We start from the raw sequence: 18,412 nt of genomic DNA on the forward strand, positions 1-18,412 counted from the left end.
TACTTTGAGAAAATGTAAGTGTTAAATCGATTTTAAGTATGTAAGTTATTTCACATCTCAAAACTTTCGTAGTGACTCTTGGATAATACAAACAAAATTGTGGGGTATTCAAATGCGTGTAACCTCCAATTCAATCTCAGCTATAGAAATATGAGGTTCGGACCACGTGTTAAACAACACGTTTTCAATGCTGCAAAGAACGTATATTCAACTTCAAGTTAATAAGAAGAAAGGAAGAACAACAGAAAGTTCAACTCTGTTAAATAAGAGTAATGCCCACTTCTTTCTCCTCATGATCATTCGTGCGGCCATTTTTAAAGATTCTAACCCATTTCTGTAAAATTCCATCGCTCATAATGTTTTCTCAATACACTTTAGTAATTTAGCAGAAAATTTTTGCCGCTTTCACTAAGAAAACAAATCACAGCACGTATTTCACAGTCGACGGGATTCTCAACCGGTGGAGGCATTTTTAACAAGGGCGCCGATTTCTCTGTAACTTTCGGGGGGCATTCAGATGTGTGTTTGGCTGCAGACAAGGGTCTAAGATAAGGATTTTAAGACAAATTGAATTCAAATTATGCCAAATATTGTCTATTCATAAAAGTACATATAACAATAAAATACATATTCAGAAAAATAAATGGGGGCTCATATGAGCATTAAAGGACCTGCCCCCCAGGATCGGCGCCCTTGATTTTAACCCATATACGCCCAGAACTATTGTTTGTTCGCAATTTTATTCATATTTTGAGTGAATATTTCAAATGTGAAGTACATAAAAGAAATATGCTTTATTTGCTCCAAAACAGTTATTTTCCCGGATTTTCGGGGTAGGTCGTTAATGACCCAGTGGGCATACAGTTTGTAACTAATTTAGTTCTAAACAGTTTCGAGTTTTAGAACATTTATCAACAAAGAGTATAATAAAATTCTCTACGTATTTAAAAAGTGCTACAGGGTGTCTCAAAAGTCTCCTGACATAGGGTAACTCTGTTTCTATGAAAGTTACAACAAAATGTAAGAGGAAAAACCGTCTCCAAATATGATGTTTTCAATTTGTAGTGAAATAATTTTTAAAATTGGACGAGCCGTTAGGGCTCTACACTCTTTATGCGCCCGAAGTGTACGCATAAAGCAACGTTGCCATTTAACTGGACAAACAACACAAGTCAATGAAGTTACTGTCTTTTACGCTAACGTGTCGATGGCCAGCCCCCATTTCAAACATGTCCCCATTCACCATACTCAAAATTATCCTTCTACCGGTAAATTGCAACGTTGCATTTTCATTCAACATGGGACGCATAAAGAGTACAACCCGAACGGCTTGTCCGATTAAAAAAAATATATTCACTTTAGGTTAAAAATATCATATTTAAAGACTGTTTTCCCTCTTGTAACTGTGGAGAGTTAACCTATGTCAGGTGGCCTTTGAGACACCCTGTATATAAATATAGTGGACAAAAATAATTGTTTGTCAAGTTTTGGTTAGGCTTTTTCAACATAACCATGTATAAAACGTAGAGAAGCATTTGTCGTGGAGTGCTACACTGCACCTTCTACGCCCTTTTGTTGTTTTAGTATTGCAAATACGAATATCATAGCGACGTCTCCATTGCTTCAAAATGAAAATATGTTCTGCAGCGTGATGACGTGCTACTGGCGATATACGACGTCCCGGATTTCTTGGTATAGGCCTACTTGGTCCAGGTAGGCCTACACTTGGAGCAATTCCATACTTTTGCAGTAGAGCCCGCACTAGTCTTTGAAATGCTAAACTTTGACTGGTTAGGCATTTTGTTCTTGTCAAAAGCCAAGAATTATTCATCACAAAATCGAGCATCCAAAACACAATGGGTATGTACCACTTTTGCCTCTGATACCAATACGGTAAGCTTCTATATTTTGATGCATTCTATCCACCACGCCCATATATTTACTGTACATTTTGATGACATTTGGCTGGAGAATGATTACTTTTCTCTTCTCTGAAGAGGAATAAGGTTCGGCACTTTTCACAGGATGAACGTGAAATTCAGTTGAGAGAATCATCACGACATTATTGCCTTCCATCTAACTGCGACAACATTGTTTCTAGAATCAACTTTCGCAACATATGCTCCACGTCTTTCTTTCTTGAAAGTGTTTGTGGCAGGTAAAAGACATTTTCCAACGCGACTTTCTTTTACGGTTCCTGTTACACAGAAACCTCTTTTTAACGGTTCCTGTTACACAGAAACCTCTTTTTGAAAGTTCCACTAATAACATTGATGACATAAAGTTATTGTTAAAAAATAAGGAGTAACAAAAGGTCCTTATACATTGCTTGAATTTTTTCAACTAATCCAAGAACTACAAATTCACCTAAATTATGCGTAGTTCCTTTAGCGACGCTTTTTTCTTCATGCAAATCAAACTGTAGGAAATAAAATAATCTATTACAAGCTGCTCACTCTTTGAATCCAAAACGAATAGGCTTGTCTCGTATAAATTGCTTGCAACCATGGCGATAAAATTACGATAAAATTATTTCTGTATAAAAATATGTATTCTGTTGATGCTAAATGATGTAAAAGTCAAGTCTCTGCACAAACAATAGACTTCAATACAGTAGGTCCACTGGGTCGTTAACGATCCACCTGAAATTGTATTTCTTCCAAGATCCATACTACTCAAAGTTATGGCTCAAAGTGATGAAGTGGCTCATAACTTAACTATAGCGTTATCTTGTCTTTCTAATAATGCAAAGTTTTGGAAAAGAAAGCTCATGGAAATGGAAGTCAGAAAATGGAAGTCAGCATAAAATGAGCAATTGTTCTTGACCACATTAAACTAACTCGAATCGAAAAAGTGGGTCATTAACGACCCAGTAGGCATATATGGGTTAAGTTCTTATAAATAAACGTGAACACAGTAGTAGAATATTTCCGTAATGGCGTCTGTGGATTGCCAACAGACGTAGGTACACAGTGCGCACGTGCGGGACGCCGACCACAACGCTGAAGCGGCCGAATTTTTAAAATGTACTTAGTCAAAAAAAAAAAAAAAAAAAAAATGCCTCGTATAAAGATTGGTTTCGGTTATTCAACCACTTTCAATTCTTAACATGTCTTAAGTACTTACTTATTTTATATTTCTCTCAGTTCTTAAGCATTTATTTGCCATTTCCTGTCAGTTCTTAACCATTTGTTTAATATTTTCTTAAAGTTGTCTCTTTCAGATTTATTTTAAGTTTCCTTCTAATTCTATTTTAAGCATTTATTTGTGATTCTTCTAGTTCTATGATCCAAATGAAGCTAGATACGAAGTGCCTATTGCTCTAAATCTTCCAAATCCTAGTTCACCACCAGAGAGTCCGCTGTACTCTGTGCAAGTGACCAATGACACGGGATCTCCATTTAGTGTCCGAGTGGTCCGTGAAGAAACAGGAACTGTGTTGTAAGTAATTCTTTCATGTTAGTGTTCGAATAAATAATGCTAAAAACACTTGGGAACCAGGTGTGCATCAAGAAAGTTTTGTTGGAGGATTTCGAGAATTTTTTCGATACTACAAGGCACTTCATGTATGTAGTATTGAACTTTTGTTCTTTTACATCTGGAAAGACGATGAGTAATTGGAAAGTACTGTTACATATATTTTCACGAAAAAAAATTATAGAACTAGATTGTTTTTATGTATACGGAAGGAAAAAGTACAGATGAAGTATAAGATTAAATGTTTTGCTGCATCAATCATTCATCTGCTAAATAAGTATAGTTTCATTAAGAAAGTATGTCGAGTTTTCGAGGAGTCCGAAACTTTGGGTGCATCTCTGGTGGGAAGTAAGGAGATATAAAACCAAAATATTATTTTTCTCTCAAAAATGTTATCTTTAATTTATCCCCTCATTCTTCCTTAACCTTCATGTTTTTTTCTTCGAAATAACACCTAAGTCTAATGCATATTGCGAAAAATAGTAGGTCCAAATGATAATTTCCTCCAAAATCTTAGTAAAGATGTCCCTTTAATATTAACATAAGGTTAATGGCAAGAGAGAGAGTTGCTCAGTGATAGAATACTCACTCCTGGTGCTAGGATTTCCAGGTTTAATCTTCAACCATCCGAGTTTGTTATGAAGGAGTGTGTCGGAGTGTTTTCTGGAGATTCTCCTGTTTCTCTTCCGCATTTGCGTTCCATCGATATTTTTATTATCATTGTTTCATTAACCTCTGTTGCGTGGAGTCCCTGATTCGAACCCAGTTCCCGCCCAATGGACTTTGTTGTGGACTAACACGGTGTGCATGGGCTTTCTCCGTGTTCACATTTTTCCTTCCACTTTTTTATTGCACCATTATCATTCTACCTCATTATCATCGTCTTCATAGCCTCGGTGAATAATCGTGGATCGTTATAAAAGAATCTTCATTAACAACTCGTCTCCGTTTTCCTGAAGGGCATAACCGTCAGACTTAAAAAAATAAATTTCATTTCATTTCATAAGATTGAGATAAAACATTTTAAACACATGTAATCATCTAGTGATTAGATCGTGAAACTTGTTAACAGAAGATCGAAATTATTGTAATGTCGCAAATTCTGAATCCGTGGACTTAAAATGGTTATCTATTTAGGCGAACCTGTTGTTTTCAGATGTGTTATGATGAATATTTATTGCAATATTCTTAAATTATTTTTTTTCATGGTTATTTTAATCTATTATTTTGTTTCCTTAAGCGAAGAGGCTCTTCCACAGTTTCCATCTGTTTACTCAGGGAAAGAGGTGCATCCACAGTTTCCATTTGTTTACTCATGGGAAGGATGGCTTCCAGTTTCCATGAGTTCACTCTGATGAAGTGGAGCTTCCACAGTTACCATCTGCTTATTCAGGGGAAGAGACACTTCCATAGTTCCCATGTGTTTGCTCATGGAAAATCGTGCTTCCGCAGTTTCTATTTGTTTAATCAGGAGAAATGAAGCATCCACAACTTTCATCTGTTTACTCATCGAAAGTGGCACATTCACACTTCCCATCTGTTTTCTAGTGGGAAGTGTCACTTACACAACTTCCATTTGTTTACACAGGGAGGTAGCGGTTTCACAGGGAAAGTGGGATTTCCACAGCTTCCATAAGCCCACACAATTGCCCAAGTCGACCCTCAATTCAGTGATTTAAAAAAAAAAAAAACACTTTCTTTCCTCCCACTTCTGTCGTATGGAATTCCTTAAATGAACGATACATGCAGATGTATTAAGAAACCTTTTATATCAAATTTCGTGTCTGAAATGTTCAACAATTGAGCATAAATGAAATATTTCCGTATTACGTCCTACGATTGTACCTGTTATGCTAAAGGAGACGGATGAGTGACTAAAGTGAGTGGATATGAAAGAATTGAATTGAAAAGGTTGGGGTGGGTGCGCCGACGACGAAGGTCTTTTAGCACCCATCATTAGGTAAGAGGACACACAATAGATGCGAAGAGACGCAAACAGACACAGCTAAAAACGTACTATCCGTAGAAGAGAATGTCATAAAGAACACACTAAAACCTTCACTCAGGGCTCCAGGCTGACTTCAGAAAAAGAAAAGCACAAGATAAAACAATAAATAATGCAAGGAATGTTAAAAGCGCTGCACTCACAGAACAAAACACTGCAGTCACAGAAGCACACAGAAAAGATGGCTGATAAAACTTGCTGGGGATGTCGCAGAAATTGGAACACCTTCAAGACGATGTCAGGATCATCGCTGAGCAGAGTTCGGAGGTCAGCGGGCAGGCCAAACTGAATACGCACAGGCGCACGAGGCACGCAGTCCACAAGAAGATGACGAATAGTCATGCGCTGACCACAGAGGCGATAGTCAGAAGGAGGGGGTTCTCTGCAGGTGTCCGTGTGTCAAATGACTATAACCAATCCGAAGACGAGCCAAAGTCCTCTCTTTCAATCGTGAAGGGTCGGAGCTCGACATCCAGACTCCAAGACGGGGCTTCACAGTATGGAGTTTGTTGTTGATGTGCTGATCCCATGATGACTGCCAGCGCTTAAGCAGAAGGCGAGAAAAGATTTGACGAACTTCAGTGCTGGGGGGACAAGGAGGCGGCAACGACGATCATGAAGAGCAGCCTCCTTCGCAGCAGTGTCGGCCAACTCATTTCCAGGGATGCCAAATGGCCTGGCGCAAAACAAAACCAAAGATCCTAACCCTCAGCATGGAGGTCATGGCACTGAAGTAGTACTTGCTGGACAAGTGGATGCGGAGACTTGACATCGGCAAGGCTATGAAGGACACTGCCGGAATCGGAGCAGATCACAATAGCGCGAAGCTAGCAGCGACGAACATACTGAAGAGCTACCAAAATGGCTACCAGCGGTGTAAGCGCTGCATAAAGGATGAAGCTGAACTCGGGAACAGTGGACCTCCAGAACAAAAGCACAGCCATCAGAGTCATTCTGCTTGGAGCCACCGGTGAAGATGAAGCGGTACCCCGGATTGGAGGCCACTAGGGAGAGAAATTCCTGGCGATATTCCTGGTCACTGGTAGTTGTCTTCTTGAAGTGTACCAAACAGAAGTTGATCGCCGGTTGAAGCAGTTGCCAGGGTGGAAGTGGCAGGGAACCCAAAACAGCAAGTGGAGGTAGCTCGACAGCAAGATCTTCCAGAAGTTCCAAGGCACGGATTCCAAAAGGCCTGGTGACTGTAAGGTGTGCCTGATAACGTTGAAGGCTAGTGCCAGTTTCCAACGTAAAGCCAGAGGGATGATCAGGAATGGGCTTCAGATGAAGTAGATATCTTATCTACAGGACTTGGCGACGGCCGAAGCATGGCATAAGGTATATGATCCGGACTTGGTGCAGTGTCCTTCGTCGAGCGTAGAACAGCAGGTAACTCCTCAGCAGTAAAGGGGATATTGTAGCTCTCGTTGTTAGTAGAGCGCAGGACAAGAGGCGTACGTTCGTCACGATGCTTGATGGGCAGGAAGGCCGCAGGATAATGCGCATAACTGGAAACATATGCAAAATGTTGACCCAATTCAGACACTATAAGATCTTGGTCGGTGACCAGGAGTCCAATGAGAACCAAAGCAGGAATCTCACTAGAAGGAGAATGCCCTTGTAGACGACGAACCTTATACCATACTTCGGAGACTAAACTCTGGGCAGATAGTGAAGACATATACACGCGCCAGCTGCCTCGTCTGGTCTGTTTGATGACATACTTAGCTCGGACACGGAGGCGGCGAAACTGCTCCAACTTAGGATCACTAGGAGCACAACGAAAAGCACGCAAGGCTCGTCGACGGGCACGGTTAGCCTGGCCAATCTCTGCAGACCACCAAGAAACGACGCGCTTGCGACGAAGGCCATGGTGAACAGGAATGGTCACTTCAGCTGCCAACAAGATACTCCGCTGAAATGCCGCACACTGTTCCCCGATAGACTGATGCAGATCTGGGGTGAAGTCAAAGCTGGCAGAGTACCGTGCCTAGTCAGCTAGGCGCAGATTGAATCTAGACGACTGTGCAGGAAGGTGAATCCCAGTAAGTACCAGTGGAAAATGATCGCTGCCACAGAGATCTGGATGTACACGCCAATGAAGTTGAGCTCCCAGGGTTGGGCTGCAGAAGGACAAATCCATATGAGAAAAGGTCCCTGTAGCAGTAGTTATTTGCGTTGGACTACCATCGTTCAACAAAATCAGGTTCGTCTGGGCAAGAAAAGCTGCAATGTCGCGACCACGTGGTTCAGTCCGACTAGATCCCCATACGGCATAGTAAGAGTTAAAATCATCCACAAAGACAATAGGGACTGGAAGCTGGTGAAAGACGTGTTCTAGATCGGCTGCAGTGAAGGCATTAGTGTGGGGGATGTACGCACAGCAGATGGTGATAGGCTGGTGCAGAAAGATGCGGACAACAACAATCTGAAGAGGACTCGTAACATGCAGCATAGAGGAATAGTAGCAGTCGGACACTCCAATAGGTATTCCGCCCGCCGAACGACCATCCGTGATCTTGTCGTGACGATATAGTGTGTATCCAGAGACTAAATAGGTGGCGGTAGGTGTGAAGTGAGCCTCTTGGAGACAGAAGAGCACGGGATCTAACATTGACATGAGCCGACGAAGTTCCTCATGGTGAGAGAAATATCCGTTGAGATTCCAGTGGAGTAAAACCATAGTTTAAGCGGAACCTACAACAAACAGTTTCGATCCATGCTTTCCCTTACGACCAGATACAAGTTGAAATGCATCTAAGTCGTCATCCTCCACCTCTTCCATAGACGAGAAACCGCTCGCAGAGGGACTGCGTGGTTTCTGCTTAATCTTCTTTCCGTCGGGAGGGCTCGAAGAGGGCTTACGGGATGACTTAGACTTGCTAGTGTGATCAAAGGATGCTGACTGAGGAGTTGGGGTCATCATCTTTCTCTTTCGCTCTTTCTTCAGAGGCTTGCTAGGTGTGCCAGGATTAGAGGTCTTAAGAAACTGATCGCGGAGAGCGAGAAGAAGTAGCTTTGCCAGAGGACTGCGAGGCTGTAGCACTGGTGGGCGACCGTGGAGCAGAAACAGTAGAGGCAGCAGGAGTCGATGGAGTCGCACGAGACTTCGAGACGGCACCACAAGTGCAACAGCCAGCAGAAGCTGGAACAGGGCCGGTCTGTGTGGATGCATCTGTTGTCTGAGTTCCCACAGATTTCATAGATTTCACCAAGGAAGAGAAACTGGTACTAAAAGGTGACTTCGGCGCAGCTCGACGGCGGACCTCCGCTGCAGAGATCTCGGTCACGATAAGTTCCTTGATCACTTTCTCCTCCCTGAACTTGGGGCAATCTCTGGACCAATCAGGATAAGCACCAGTACAGTTGACACATTTCCGATCCATCGTGCAAAGAGCAGGACCATGTGGAGGGCTACCACAGTTCCCACAAGTGGCCGTCCCATTACAAGGAGGCTCAAAGTGGCCATAGCATTGACAGTTGAAGCAGGGAGTGGCAAAGGAATGTACGGTCTGACCTTCAACAGGAGGTAGCCAACCTTCAAAGCAGGAGGTAAGGTGGGCAGGTTGAACGTGATGATACTCGAATGTGTCGTCTCTAGTTTTCCATTCTTCTTCACGTGGATCCGTTGGAATACTGTAACATGGGAGTCACGGAGCTCTGCCCCACTCAACCACCAACCTGGAGGACCAGTGGCTGATTGCAGTTCCGAAGAACTGGGCGAAGGGAGCGCCACTTCCCGACGCCGTAGATATAAAAGAATATAATCTAATGAGAAGATGGGGCGTTAAGGTAGAAACTAAAAATAACACACAAATATGATGATGTCCATCACAAACCTACATAGCCTGGAATCAAACTACCCACCAGAGTTCTGGCTCCTGGCACCAGAAGTAAGCATTTCATCACTGATTCTTTGTACCCCTCTAATGATTGAAAAGAATTGTGTAACAATAATAATTTAAATATACCAGTTTTCAACACATACCAAGGGAAAACACATACTTCCGGCAATTTAGAATAAGTCTTACTTCCCTGTCGTTTACCAGATTAAATTTCTGTAATTGAATAACATACGTATTCTAGGTATTAGAAATCTCCCAGATGCTAAATACTGTACTCTTTTGTCAAAACATTTGCCGCCTTATGCAGAGTCGTTTTTATGTATGAGTAGCGACATACTAAAGGTCTGACTACTGCATGAAACACATGTTAGTCGAACACTTTAGTATGACACTAATCACGCTTCAGAACGACTTTACAGAAGGCCCTTGGAAACTAACCTGTAACTGTGACAAAATTTACTATGTAGAACAATTATCCGTATATCTTTTGGTGGTAATTGCATTTAACCCTGATATACCTAGTACATTAAAATATGTCCTCATTTTATACTTTTTTCTGCGTTCTTATTGTCTTAGCACTTCTCTTAAGTTTTCGACAAACTTCTTTGTTACAAGAGGAGTTTTGGGTTGAGTGCGAAGTCAGAAACATTCACCCTCAGCATTGCACATAGTAATACTTCAATTCATCAAATGAATTATGCTGTAATATGGTACAAGCCATGTGAATGAGAGGAAAATGTAAAGCTAGATGTATTTTTTCTAGAAATCCAAGGCATTTGATTGAGAAATAGAAGTTGAATTCATTACCATTATTACTATTATCATTAAGTTCTCTATGTATCCCATATTTACGTATAGCAACTAAATCGTACAGTAATATCGAAATTCTAATCTTATCACTTTTATTATGAATTATCTTATGTGCTTTCTTGTAGATTTGACACTGGTATTGGTGGCCTGACATTTGCCAATCAGCTTCTTACAATTTCTACCAGACTTCCATCAGAGAACATCTATGGGTTGGGAGAAAATTCGCATCCAACTTTCAGAAGACAGTTGGATGGAATGACGTGGCCGCTACTTGCACGAGACCAACCGCCACCATCACCACCCGATGTGAGTTAAATTAACTTTCATGTGACATTATTTCTTATACTTTCTTCACTGTCCATAGTGAGCACCAAAAATATGTTCTGTTTACATATCATTCCGATCATGTTTAATATTCTGGTGAGACCTTTCCGCCATTTTTCAACGAAATCTCTATCCACCCCTACGCACCATTGCAATCTTACTACCAAAAGCATTTGAGAAATTTTTTAAGGGATATGTTTTAGACAGCGTAAAATGTCACTTCCGAGAGCACTTCTGAATGGAAAACATATGTCTTTCCATGAATCTGTCACTTTTGGAAACGGAAAACTATCAGAGGGGATAGTTCTTTTGGGAGAATGGATGACAGAATGGATAACGAAACACTGCGATGTTCTTACCGTGTAAGAAGCCTTCTTATTCGGAAGACAATCTTCTCTTCATCCAGCTGTCAAGAGACCTAACGTGAACAGACCTTGAGAACTCCAAGTATTCTGTCAAAACTCTTCCCACGATGCAATGAGAGAATCCTCTAAGGGTACAGATACCCTCAACGGTTAGTTTTCTATCCTCCATGAGCAGGACCCCAACATGAGCAATATTTTCTGAGGTGATTGCACAAATGGGGCATCTGGACTTTCACAGCTTGAGATGACTCCTCAACCCCAGTCCCCGTTTCCCAAAAATTCACGACGGAACCATTTCTGCAGAGTACAGTCAGCAAGGAGAATTTCCCCACAAACATCCGTCAATTGGCGATGACACAACATGTAGACATACCTTTATTAGAAGTCCCTATGGTGAACTCCGTCATTTCAGGTAAGTTTCAAATATGGCTTTCTTCCATAGATGAACATAATGAAAACGAGCACAGTTAAAAGCTTGAAAGTTAGCACAGATAACCCTTAAGTCTAGTTAATTCGTGAGCAATAATATTAATCTACCCTTATTAGTTTTTGAACTGTATAGCAAGCCCGTATCCAGGGGGTCTAAGGGGGCCGTTGCCCCTAAATTTTCACGATAGACTTAAAAAAAGAACTATAATATGGTTGGATCGGGCCCAACTAACTTCAGCCGGCCCCCTACATTTTTGGGCTGGCTACCGGCCTGCTGTATAGAACATCCAATAATGCATCTGATAAATTTTCCACTCATATTCTTTACATAGAGATGGTTATCAAAATAATCAAACACTTGTGGCTCGCAACATGTAAGATATGGAAAGTGTTCATGTTTAGAATGCATATTTTGGACGCGGCTCTTTTAATATTGTGTTAGGTGAGATTCAATCAAAGATTTAAAACAGAAGAGAGAAAAAAGGTAAAGTGCCAGTAGCGTAGGCAGAAATTTATTTCCGGGGGTACAAACTTAATATGAGGGTATTTTATAATAAAATTCCCAAAACTGCCCCTAAAATTAGGATAAATTTGCACAAAAGTCGAAATTTCGGGGGGAGTCCGGACCCCCAGGACCCACCCCTGCGTACGTCAATGTAAAGTGCTCTTAATTTGTTTGAACAATTTATCTCATAGGTAAATAAAATAACTTTATTGTAATTAACGAAAGGTTACCAAAAAGCAAATGTTAAAATCTAAATATTTGACACTAGTAAATAAAATACAATAGTTTTACGTAGTAGCTATGTAAAATACTGAGAAGTTTAACTGTCAAATCGATATAGTTTATTTTACTTTCTTTTCTTAAAATTGAAGACCTCGGGGGAAAATAATGATATCCCACTCTGACATGATTTGAGCTATAAGGCTTTGTGCTAATGTTTGGGTACGTATAGTGATACTATTGAGAAATCTGTAAAAGAAACACAATCTCGTAACAGTTTCAACAAAATAACTGTGTCTTCATCAGACTTCCACTCCTTTTGGCTCTTATATAGTCTCCGGAGATCAACTTTTAATTAGGCTCCGCCCCTTCATTAAAAAGTAACACTGTGTTTTTCAGTTTCACTTTTTAGCTGCACACGTGTCTAATTAAAAGTTTACTTTTTTTGCTGGATACATTTTGTCGTCTAATTATCCTTATTTTTCTTATTAGTTTGCTCTCTTTCTTTCTTCTTCCTTTTCATTTCTTCTTCCTTTTCATTTCTTCTTCCTTTTCATTTCTTCTTCTTTAAGCAGAATCTTCTTCCACTATTTATTTATCGAGAATCCTGAATTCCAATTCATTACCTTGTCTCCTGCCTTCATAATCTCCCTGGCTTCTTTCCATTGTGTTATTGTGTGTTAGTACAAAATGGAAACAAGGCCTGATAGAATAGTTAAACCTGTAAGGAATTGGCCATATCTCTGTCATCTGTTGACCAAACTCGGTAATTCTTCGAGGAATAACAGATCCATCAGCGTCAAGCAGCATAGGCTGTTTCTCTCATTTTTCACGATTTTGAGGGTTATTATTTTCCCCCGAGGTCTTCCATTATAAACACCTACTGTTTGATGATATTAAGATTAAAGCCAGTATCAGTGGCGGATTAAGAAGGTGAAAACTGGAAAGGCCAGCCAGAATTCAGAGTATGGTAGGTATGAGATTACTATAAACTTCCAAACATATATAAATAATAATTTAAATTATTTTTTGTCACTAAAAAAATTGGTGGCCTAGGCCCCGGCCTAGATCTGCCCTGGCCAGTATATATTAAGTACAATGGGGTCCCGATTATCCGAGTTTCAATTAACCGAGGTTGCGTGTTATCCGAGCTTAATTCAAACACACAAATTTTAAAACTCCGGTTACAACGATAATCAGTTTACAGGCTTGTATTTCAGCAACAAAGTCAACATAATGCTTGCGTGAATATAACGACTCCTCCCGACATTGCAACAATTAAGCTTTTATTATTGCACGTCTTGAGCTTCAGTTTGAGAAGGTACTATTCTACGTGGAACAGTAAGATAACACGGTACCAGATGACATTATGATGTTGCTACGTCTGTGCAATATAACGACCAAAAATGAGACAGCTTAAGGAGACTTGAAAGATTTTTTAAAATATGTGTATGCTAAACAGTACTTCAATTGCATTGTGTTTTACTTATGTACGCATGAAAATCAAACTTGTTTATTTTGTATTATGGCTAATTCCTTACGTACTTATGTATATACTATACTATATGCCCAATAAAAATAATAAACACAGTAATAATAAATAAGCTAATGAGAAATACTCAATAAATAACAATAATCAACAAATACTATAAAAAATTCTACAGGGTGTCCGAGAAGTCCTTCCCTGATTACAGGAATTGATAACTCAGGCTAGAAATAAGATAGAAATATGAAACTGGTGTTGAATTGTTTACAAACTATAAAAGTTTTTGTCTGTGTTAGGTTTGTTCTGTTTTACCAAGTCTCTTTTTTTTGTTTTAGGTTTGTAGTACGTAAGTAAGAAGCCCAAGAAGCCATGCCAACCACCGAGGAGAAGGCACAGTGTGTCCTGTGATACCATGAGACACGATCACCAACCACGGTGCAGAGACAGTTCCAGACAACATTTGGGAGGACTCCACCTGATGTCAAGAGCTTTAAAGCCTGGTATGAGAAGTTCAAGAACAGAGGGTCGGTTGCTGACCTTCCGAGGTCTGGTCGACCAAGAACCTCAGCAGACACGGTGGAGGCTGTGCGGCAGTCTTTTCTGAGAAGTCCTAAGAAATCGGCGCGCAGGGCCTCACGTGAATTACAGATGCCAAAAAGCTCTATCCATGACATTTTACACAAACGTTTATTGTTTCGTGCTTACAAAGTGCAACTCGTTCAGGCCTTGTTGCCCGACGACGGTACATGTCGATATGACTTTGCGGTCGAAATGCTATCACGTATTGAGGACGATAATGGTTATCTCAGACGAATTGCCTTTTCCGACGAAGCGACATTCTTTGTCAGTGGAGTAGTGAATCGCCATAATGTACGCATTTGGGGTTCAGAACCCTCCAGGGAGGTCAGAGAGTTCACCAGAGGCAGTCCAAAGGTGAATGTTTGGTGCACGTTATTGCACGATCGAATTATCGGGCCATTCTTCTTCGCTGAGGATACCATCACATCTGCAGTGTACCTGGATATGTGGAAGTGTACTGATGTGACCAAAACTTTTATAGTTTGTAAACAATTCAACACCAGTTTCATATTTCTATCTTATTTCTAGCCTGAGTTATCAATTTCTGTAATCAGGGAAGGACTTCTCGGACACCCTGTATTTATCCATCCTAGTAGGAGAGACAACTTGCAGACCACTGTAAGCTTGCTTTGGAAGTCAGAAAACTTGCATCCGGCTTGATTGGAAAGCATGCAAGCATGCCACAAGCTGGATTCCAATAATGCAGTCACATATGAAAACCCAGCATTCAGTGTTCCATTCAAGCTTGACGCAAGCGTTTTACGCTGGCGGCAAGTCAATAGCCAATGGACTACCAGTGATGCTATGACGCTCTGCGAAGGATCTAAAGTGTCGCTTGCACGAAGCCTACAACAAAAGGCAGACTGTATGAAAGCACGCCTTGAAAGGGCAACGTAGAAAACCGAAAGCAAGCAAGCGCCAATTGGCTGAAAGCTGTCTTGCTACTTGGGCATCCGCATTAACCGAGTTCTTGCTTGTCCGACTTAGATCTGGTCTACATTAGCTTGGATAATCGGACTCTAGTGTACTTATAAAAATGAGAAAAAGTAACCGAGTGAAGATCACATTCAATGCTCTTCTTTCTTTATACACCTGTTGTACTGTAATATTCCCTTATTCTCTGTACTCTGCAAAAGTATACTTCTCTGTTTGTATAATATAGAGCAGAAACATAAAACGGAAGTTTGTTAAAAACTAGATAAAGAAATAACAATCATGTCACTGGTAAATGTGCTCACGCTTGCAGAGGCCCTACATTTCTAATGGCAATTTATACACTTACTTGAGAACGCTGAATACAATAGAACTATTTTTAAATATATGCAGCCATGGCCTTCCTAGGAATGTAATATCAAATTTAGGATATAAATAAATATAGATATTACAATATCGAGGCTATTTTTCTCTTGACCCCATGGACAAAAAGGTTTGAAAATACGAGGGCAATTAAAAAAACGCCGTTTGATTACCAATAACCAAAACACACAGATACAGAGTTTTATTATACACATTAGAAAAGTATAAAATTGCATTACTTTTGAACATATTTACCATTCAAATTGAGGCACTTGTCATAACGTTTTACAAGGTTGGAAATTTCTTCTGAAACAAAAGAAACTGCCACCTGAGAATGAAGCCACCGGCTAAGAGCATTGTCAAGCGCATTCTCATTGTCGAGGAAAGTTTTTTCGCACTCAGAAATCGTACTACAGCACGCATTTCACATTTGGATCGTTCATTTCCAATTGTTATAGCGGACGAGGGAACTGCAACACAACCTTCTCCTTCAACTGCTTACTGTCTATTGAACTACTGCACACAGGACTGACGTAGTTCTTCCCCGGCCATTTCTGGCACATGCACAAATGGAGTTTTTTTCGAATTGCCCTCGTAATTCTTTCGATTCAGGATCATTGAATAGTATAGGATAAATTAAAAATGTATCGAAGCGTAGACACTTTTATTATTGGCATAAGTGGTACCTCAAAGTCTTCAACTTTCATTCTCTGGACCTCATAGACGTATGAAAATAGTTTCGTTGGATTCAGCATCCTAATATCAAAGTATAAAAAGCACAATTAGAAATTTATCCAGGTATTGGCACTGTTTACTAGTAATACGATCGTTTGGTCTTTATACAAGGAAGAGTTGTAAGTGTTGCAATATTCTGGTACCCAGCATACCTCTATTTATTGCAGTACAATGAAAGCACGTTAACATGTAACATACGGCTCGTATTCGCGTGTCCGCAGCCGCCTTCCCGAAAGTTTCTTGATTCTCATTCAAATTCAATAGACACAGAATTCAGTCAGTGCTGTTTCCAGCTTCTGCTTGTTTGTGAAGTATTGCGATTTCAGCAAGTACGCCATGGAATGAGACAGATAGTAATCCGAAGGGACAAGGTTACAGCTATATTCCGGGTGTACGATGGCATCAAATTCCTTAATTTTTGGTTGTGTTTTTAGAGCTGAGTGTGGTTTTGCTTTATCCTGTTGCAACCGGGTGCGCTTTCGGTTCACTGATGTAGGGTATTTTGCCGCAGTGCAACATATATCCGCTTCAACTTTCGGATTGAAGATCATTATTCATGGTACATCGTTAGGAAGGAACTCAAAGTAAATTACCCCTTGTAGTTCCACCACAGACAGGGTATGACTGTATGCTCAAAACGAGCCTAATTAACGACCGGTTGTGGAAGTTAGTCCTTGTTCAACCTTGATTACGAAAAAAGTACTTTTGTCGCATTTGGCAATCCATTTCAGGAAACGCACATCACGCGAATTTTGCAGCTGTTGTCAAGACACATCCACTCTTCTATGGGTCTGACCTAGGGTTAACTCACTTGGCACAATGCGGCAGCTAATTATGGTTTGCCCCTGTGCTTAAGGTAGACTTACTACAGGCTGCTGGAACATGCCGAGTTGGTTTGGCAATCATCGTGTGCTTGTGGATGGATTTTCCTCAATAGCGTGTCGTATTGCCCTTTGGCGAATTTTCCTCAATGGAGGATCTGCTACTCTGGGCGGCCAAATCTTAACTGATTTTCGGCATTTTTACAACTTACATGAAATTTCTGGAACCAACAAATTGTTGTGCTGTGGTTCATTGCAACTTCCTCTTTCGCATGGCAAATATTTTGGGTTGTTGAAGCAGCCGAGTTCGCATTTATACAGTGACAATTCACGTATCACACTTTATTCAGGTCTCATCGTATCTGCCACTGAAAATTGAGTAAAGATGCTGACTGGGGGTCGACCTGTGTGTTTAATAATCTGCTTGCCATTCAATCTCTTGGGCCAGTTTGACTTTATACTTAAGGTCGCTCACGGTGTATATACGCTCTTGCTGTTTGGGCTGTGGAAATATTGCAAGAGTTATGACTCATCTGACGCAATGCAAGACTTGTATTTTTTATTAACTCTCAAGCATCTTCAATTTATTACAATGAAAAGAACTATTCATATTTATTTTTGTATATTCGCAGTTAAGCTACAATCTATATGGAGTTCATCCATTTTATGAGTGTATTGAGAATGACGCAAACTCTCATGGCGTCTTGATCCTCAACAGTAGTCCCCAAGGTAAGGTGGGAAACACTCCATAAATTTTATCATTTAGAAACATAGAATAGATCCAAATACCTAAAGCAAGATAATGTTGTATTCTTCTGTAAGTGAAAGAACAGAGGTTATTGATTCGAAAACAAAGACAAAATGTTCATCATGATTGGATACCTCGTTATTACTTTTGTGTTATAAAATAATATTACATATTGAACAAGCTGTGTATAATCTTCAATTGGTGTGCTCTATCTTACTCAAACAGTTGAGAAAATGAACAAAACAAGACAAACCTACCCCTTTCAGATTTTTAGAAACGAGAATTGACCTAAGACATATAACTTTGAAACGTTAAGTTATAAAATATAAAGATAACCGCCTGTGTCGTTTTTGAGGGAGGCGTTCGAAAAAAATTTACTCTAGAGAGTAAACCAGAATTTCCGAGTTTTCTCCAGAAAAGTAACTTTTATCTTATTATAGGGTTCTTAATAAATTATTAACCTGTGAAGTACAACCAGGGCAATTCATCATGACAGGGCAATTCCTTATGAAATCATAGTGTATTATATGTTTCAGATTCTCTTCAAATTTTACACAAATGTTATGGTTCTTAAACAATATACCTGTAAAATTTTACAGCTCTATCTCAAAGGGAGCTCCTATAGAAGCTATTCGATATTTGGAGGCTTTGTGGAAAAAACGCCTAATTCTGCTCACGACTTAAACTACTGAAACTGCTAGATCTTTGGTAATATTGAAGTTATTTGAAAATGGTCATCACTAAAACAATCTTCAAATTTATAGCATTTAA

The 18,412-nt window shown here is 40.1% G+C and overlaps 1 protein-coding gene across 1 annotated transcript in view; it reads left to right on the forward strand.

Annotated features, from left to right (window-relative positions):
- The window catches only part of LOC145672637 (sucrase-isomaltase, intestinal-like), a 127,937-nt gene that overhangs the window by 2,135 nt on the left and 107,390 nt on the right, over window positions 1–18,412 (forward strand). The window contains exons 2-4 of the mRNA XM_081741798.1: window positions 3,281–3,441; window positions 10,260–10,440; window positions 17,526–17,622. Coding sequence (XP_081597924.1) covers window positions 3,281–3,441; window positions 10,260–10,440; window positions 17,526–17,622 — 439 coding nt within the window. The remainder of the gene's footprint in view (window positions 1–3,280; window positions 3,442–10,259; window positions 10,441–17,525; window positions 17,623–18,412) is intronic.

Source organism: Thermobia domestica, chromosome 16 (assembly GCF_964235325.1).
Source record: "Thermobia domestica chromosome 16, izTheDome1.hap1.1, whole genome shotgun sequence".
In the NCBI taxonomy this organism is placed as follows: Eukaryota; Metazoa; Arthropoda; class Insecta; order Zygentoma; family Lepismatidae; genus Thermobia; species Thermobia domestica.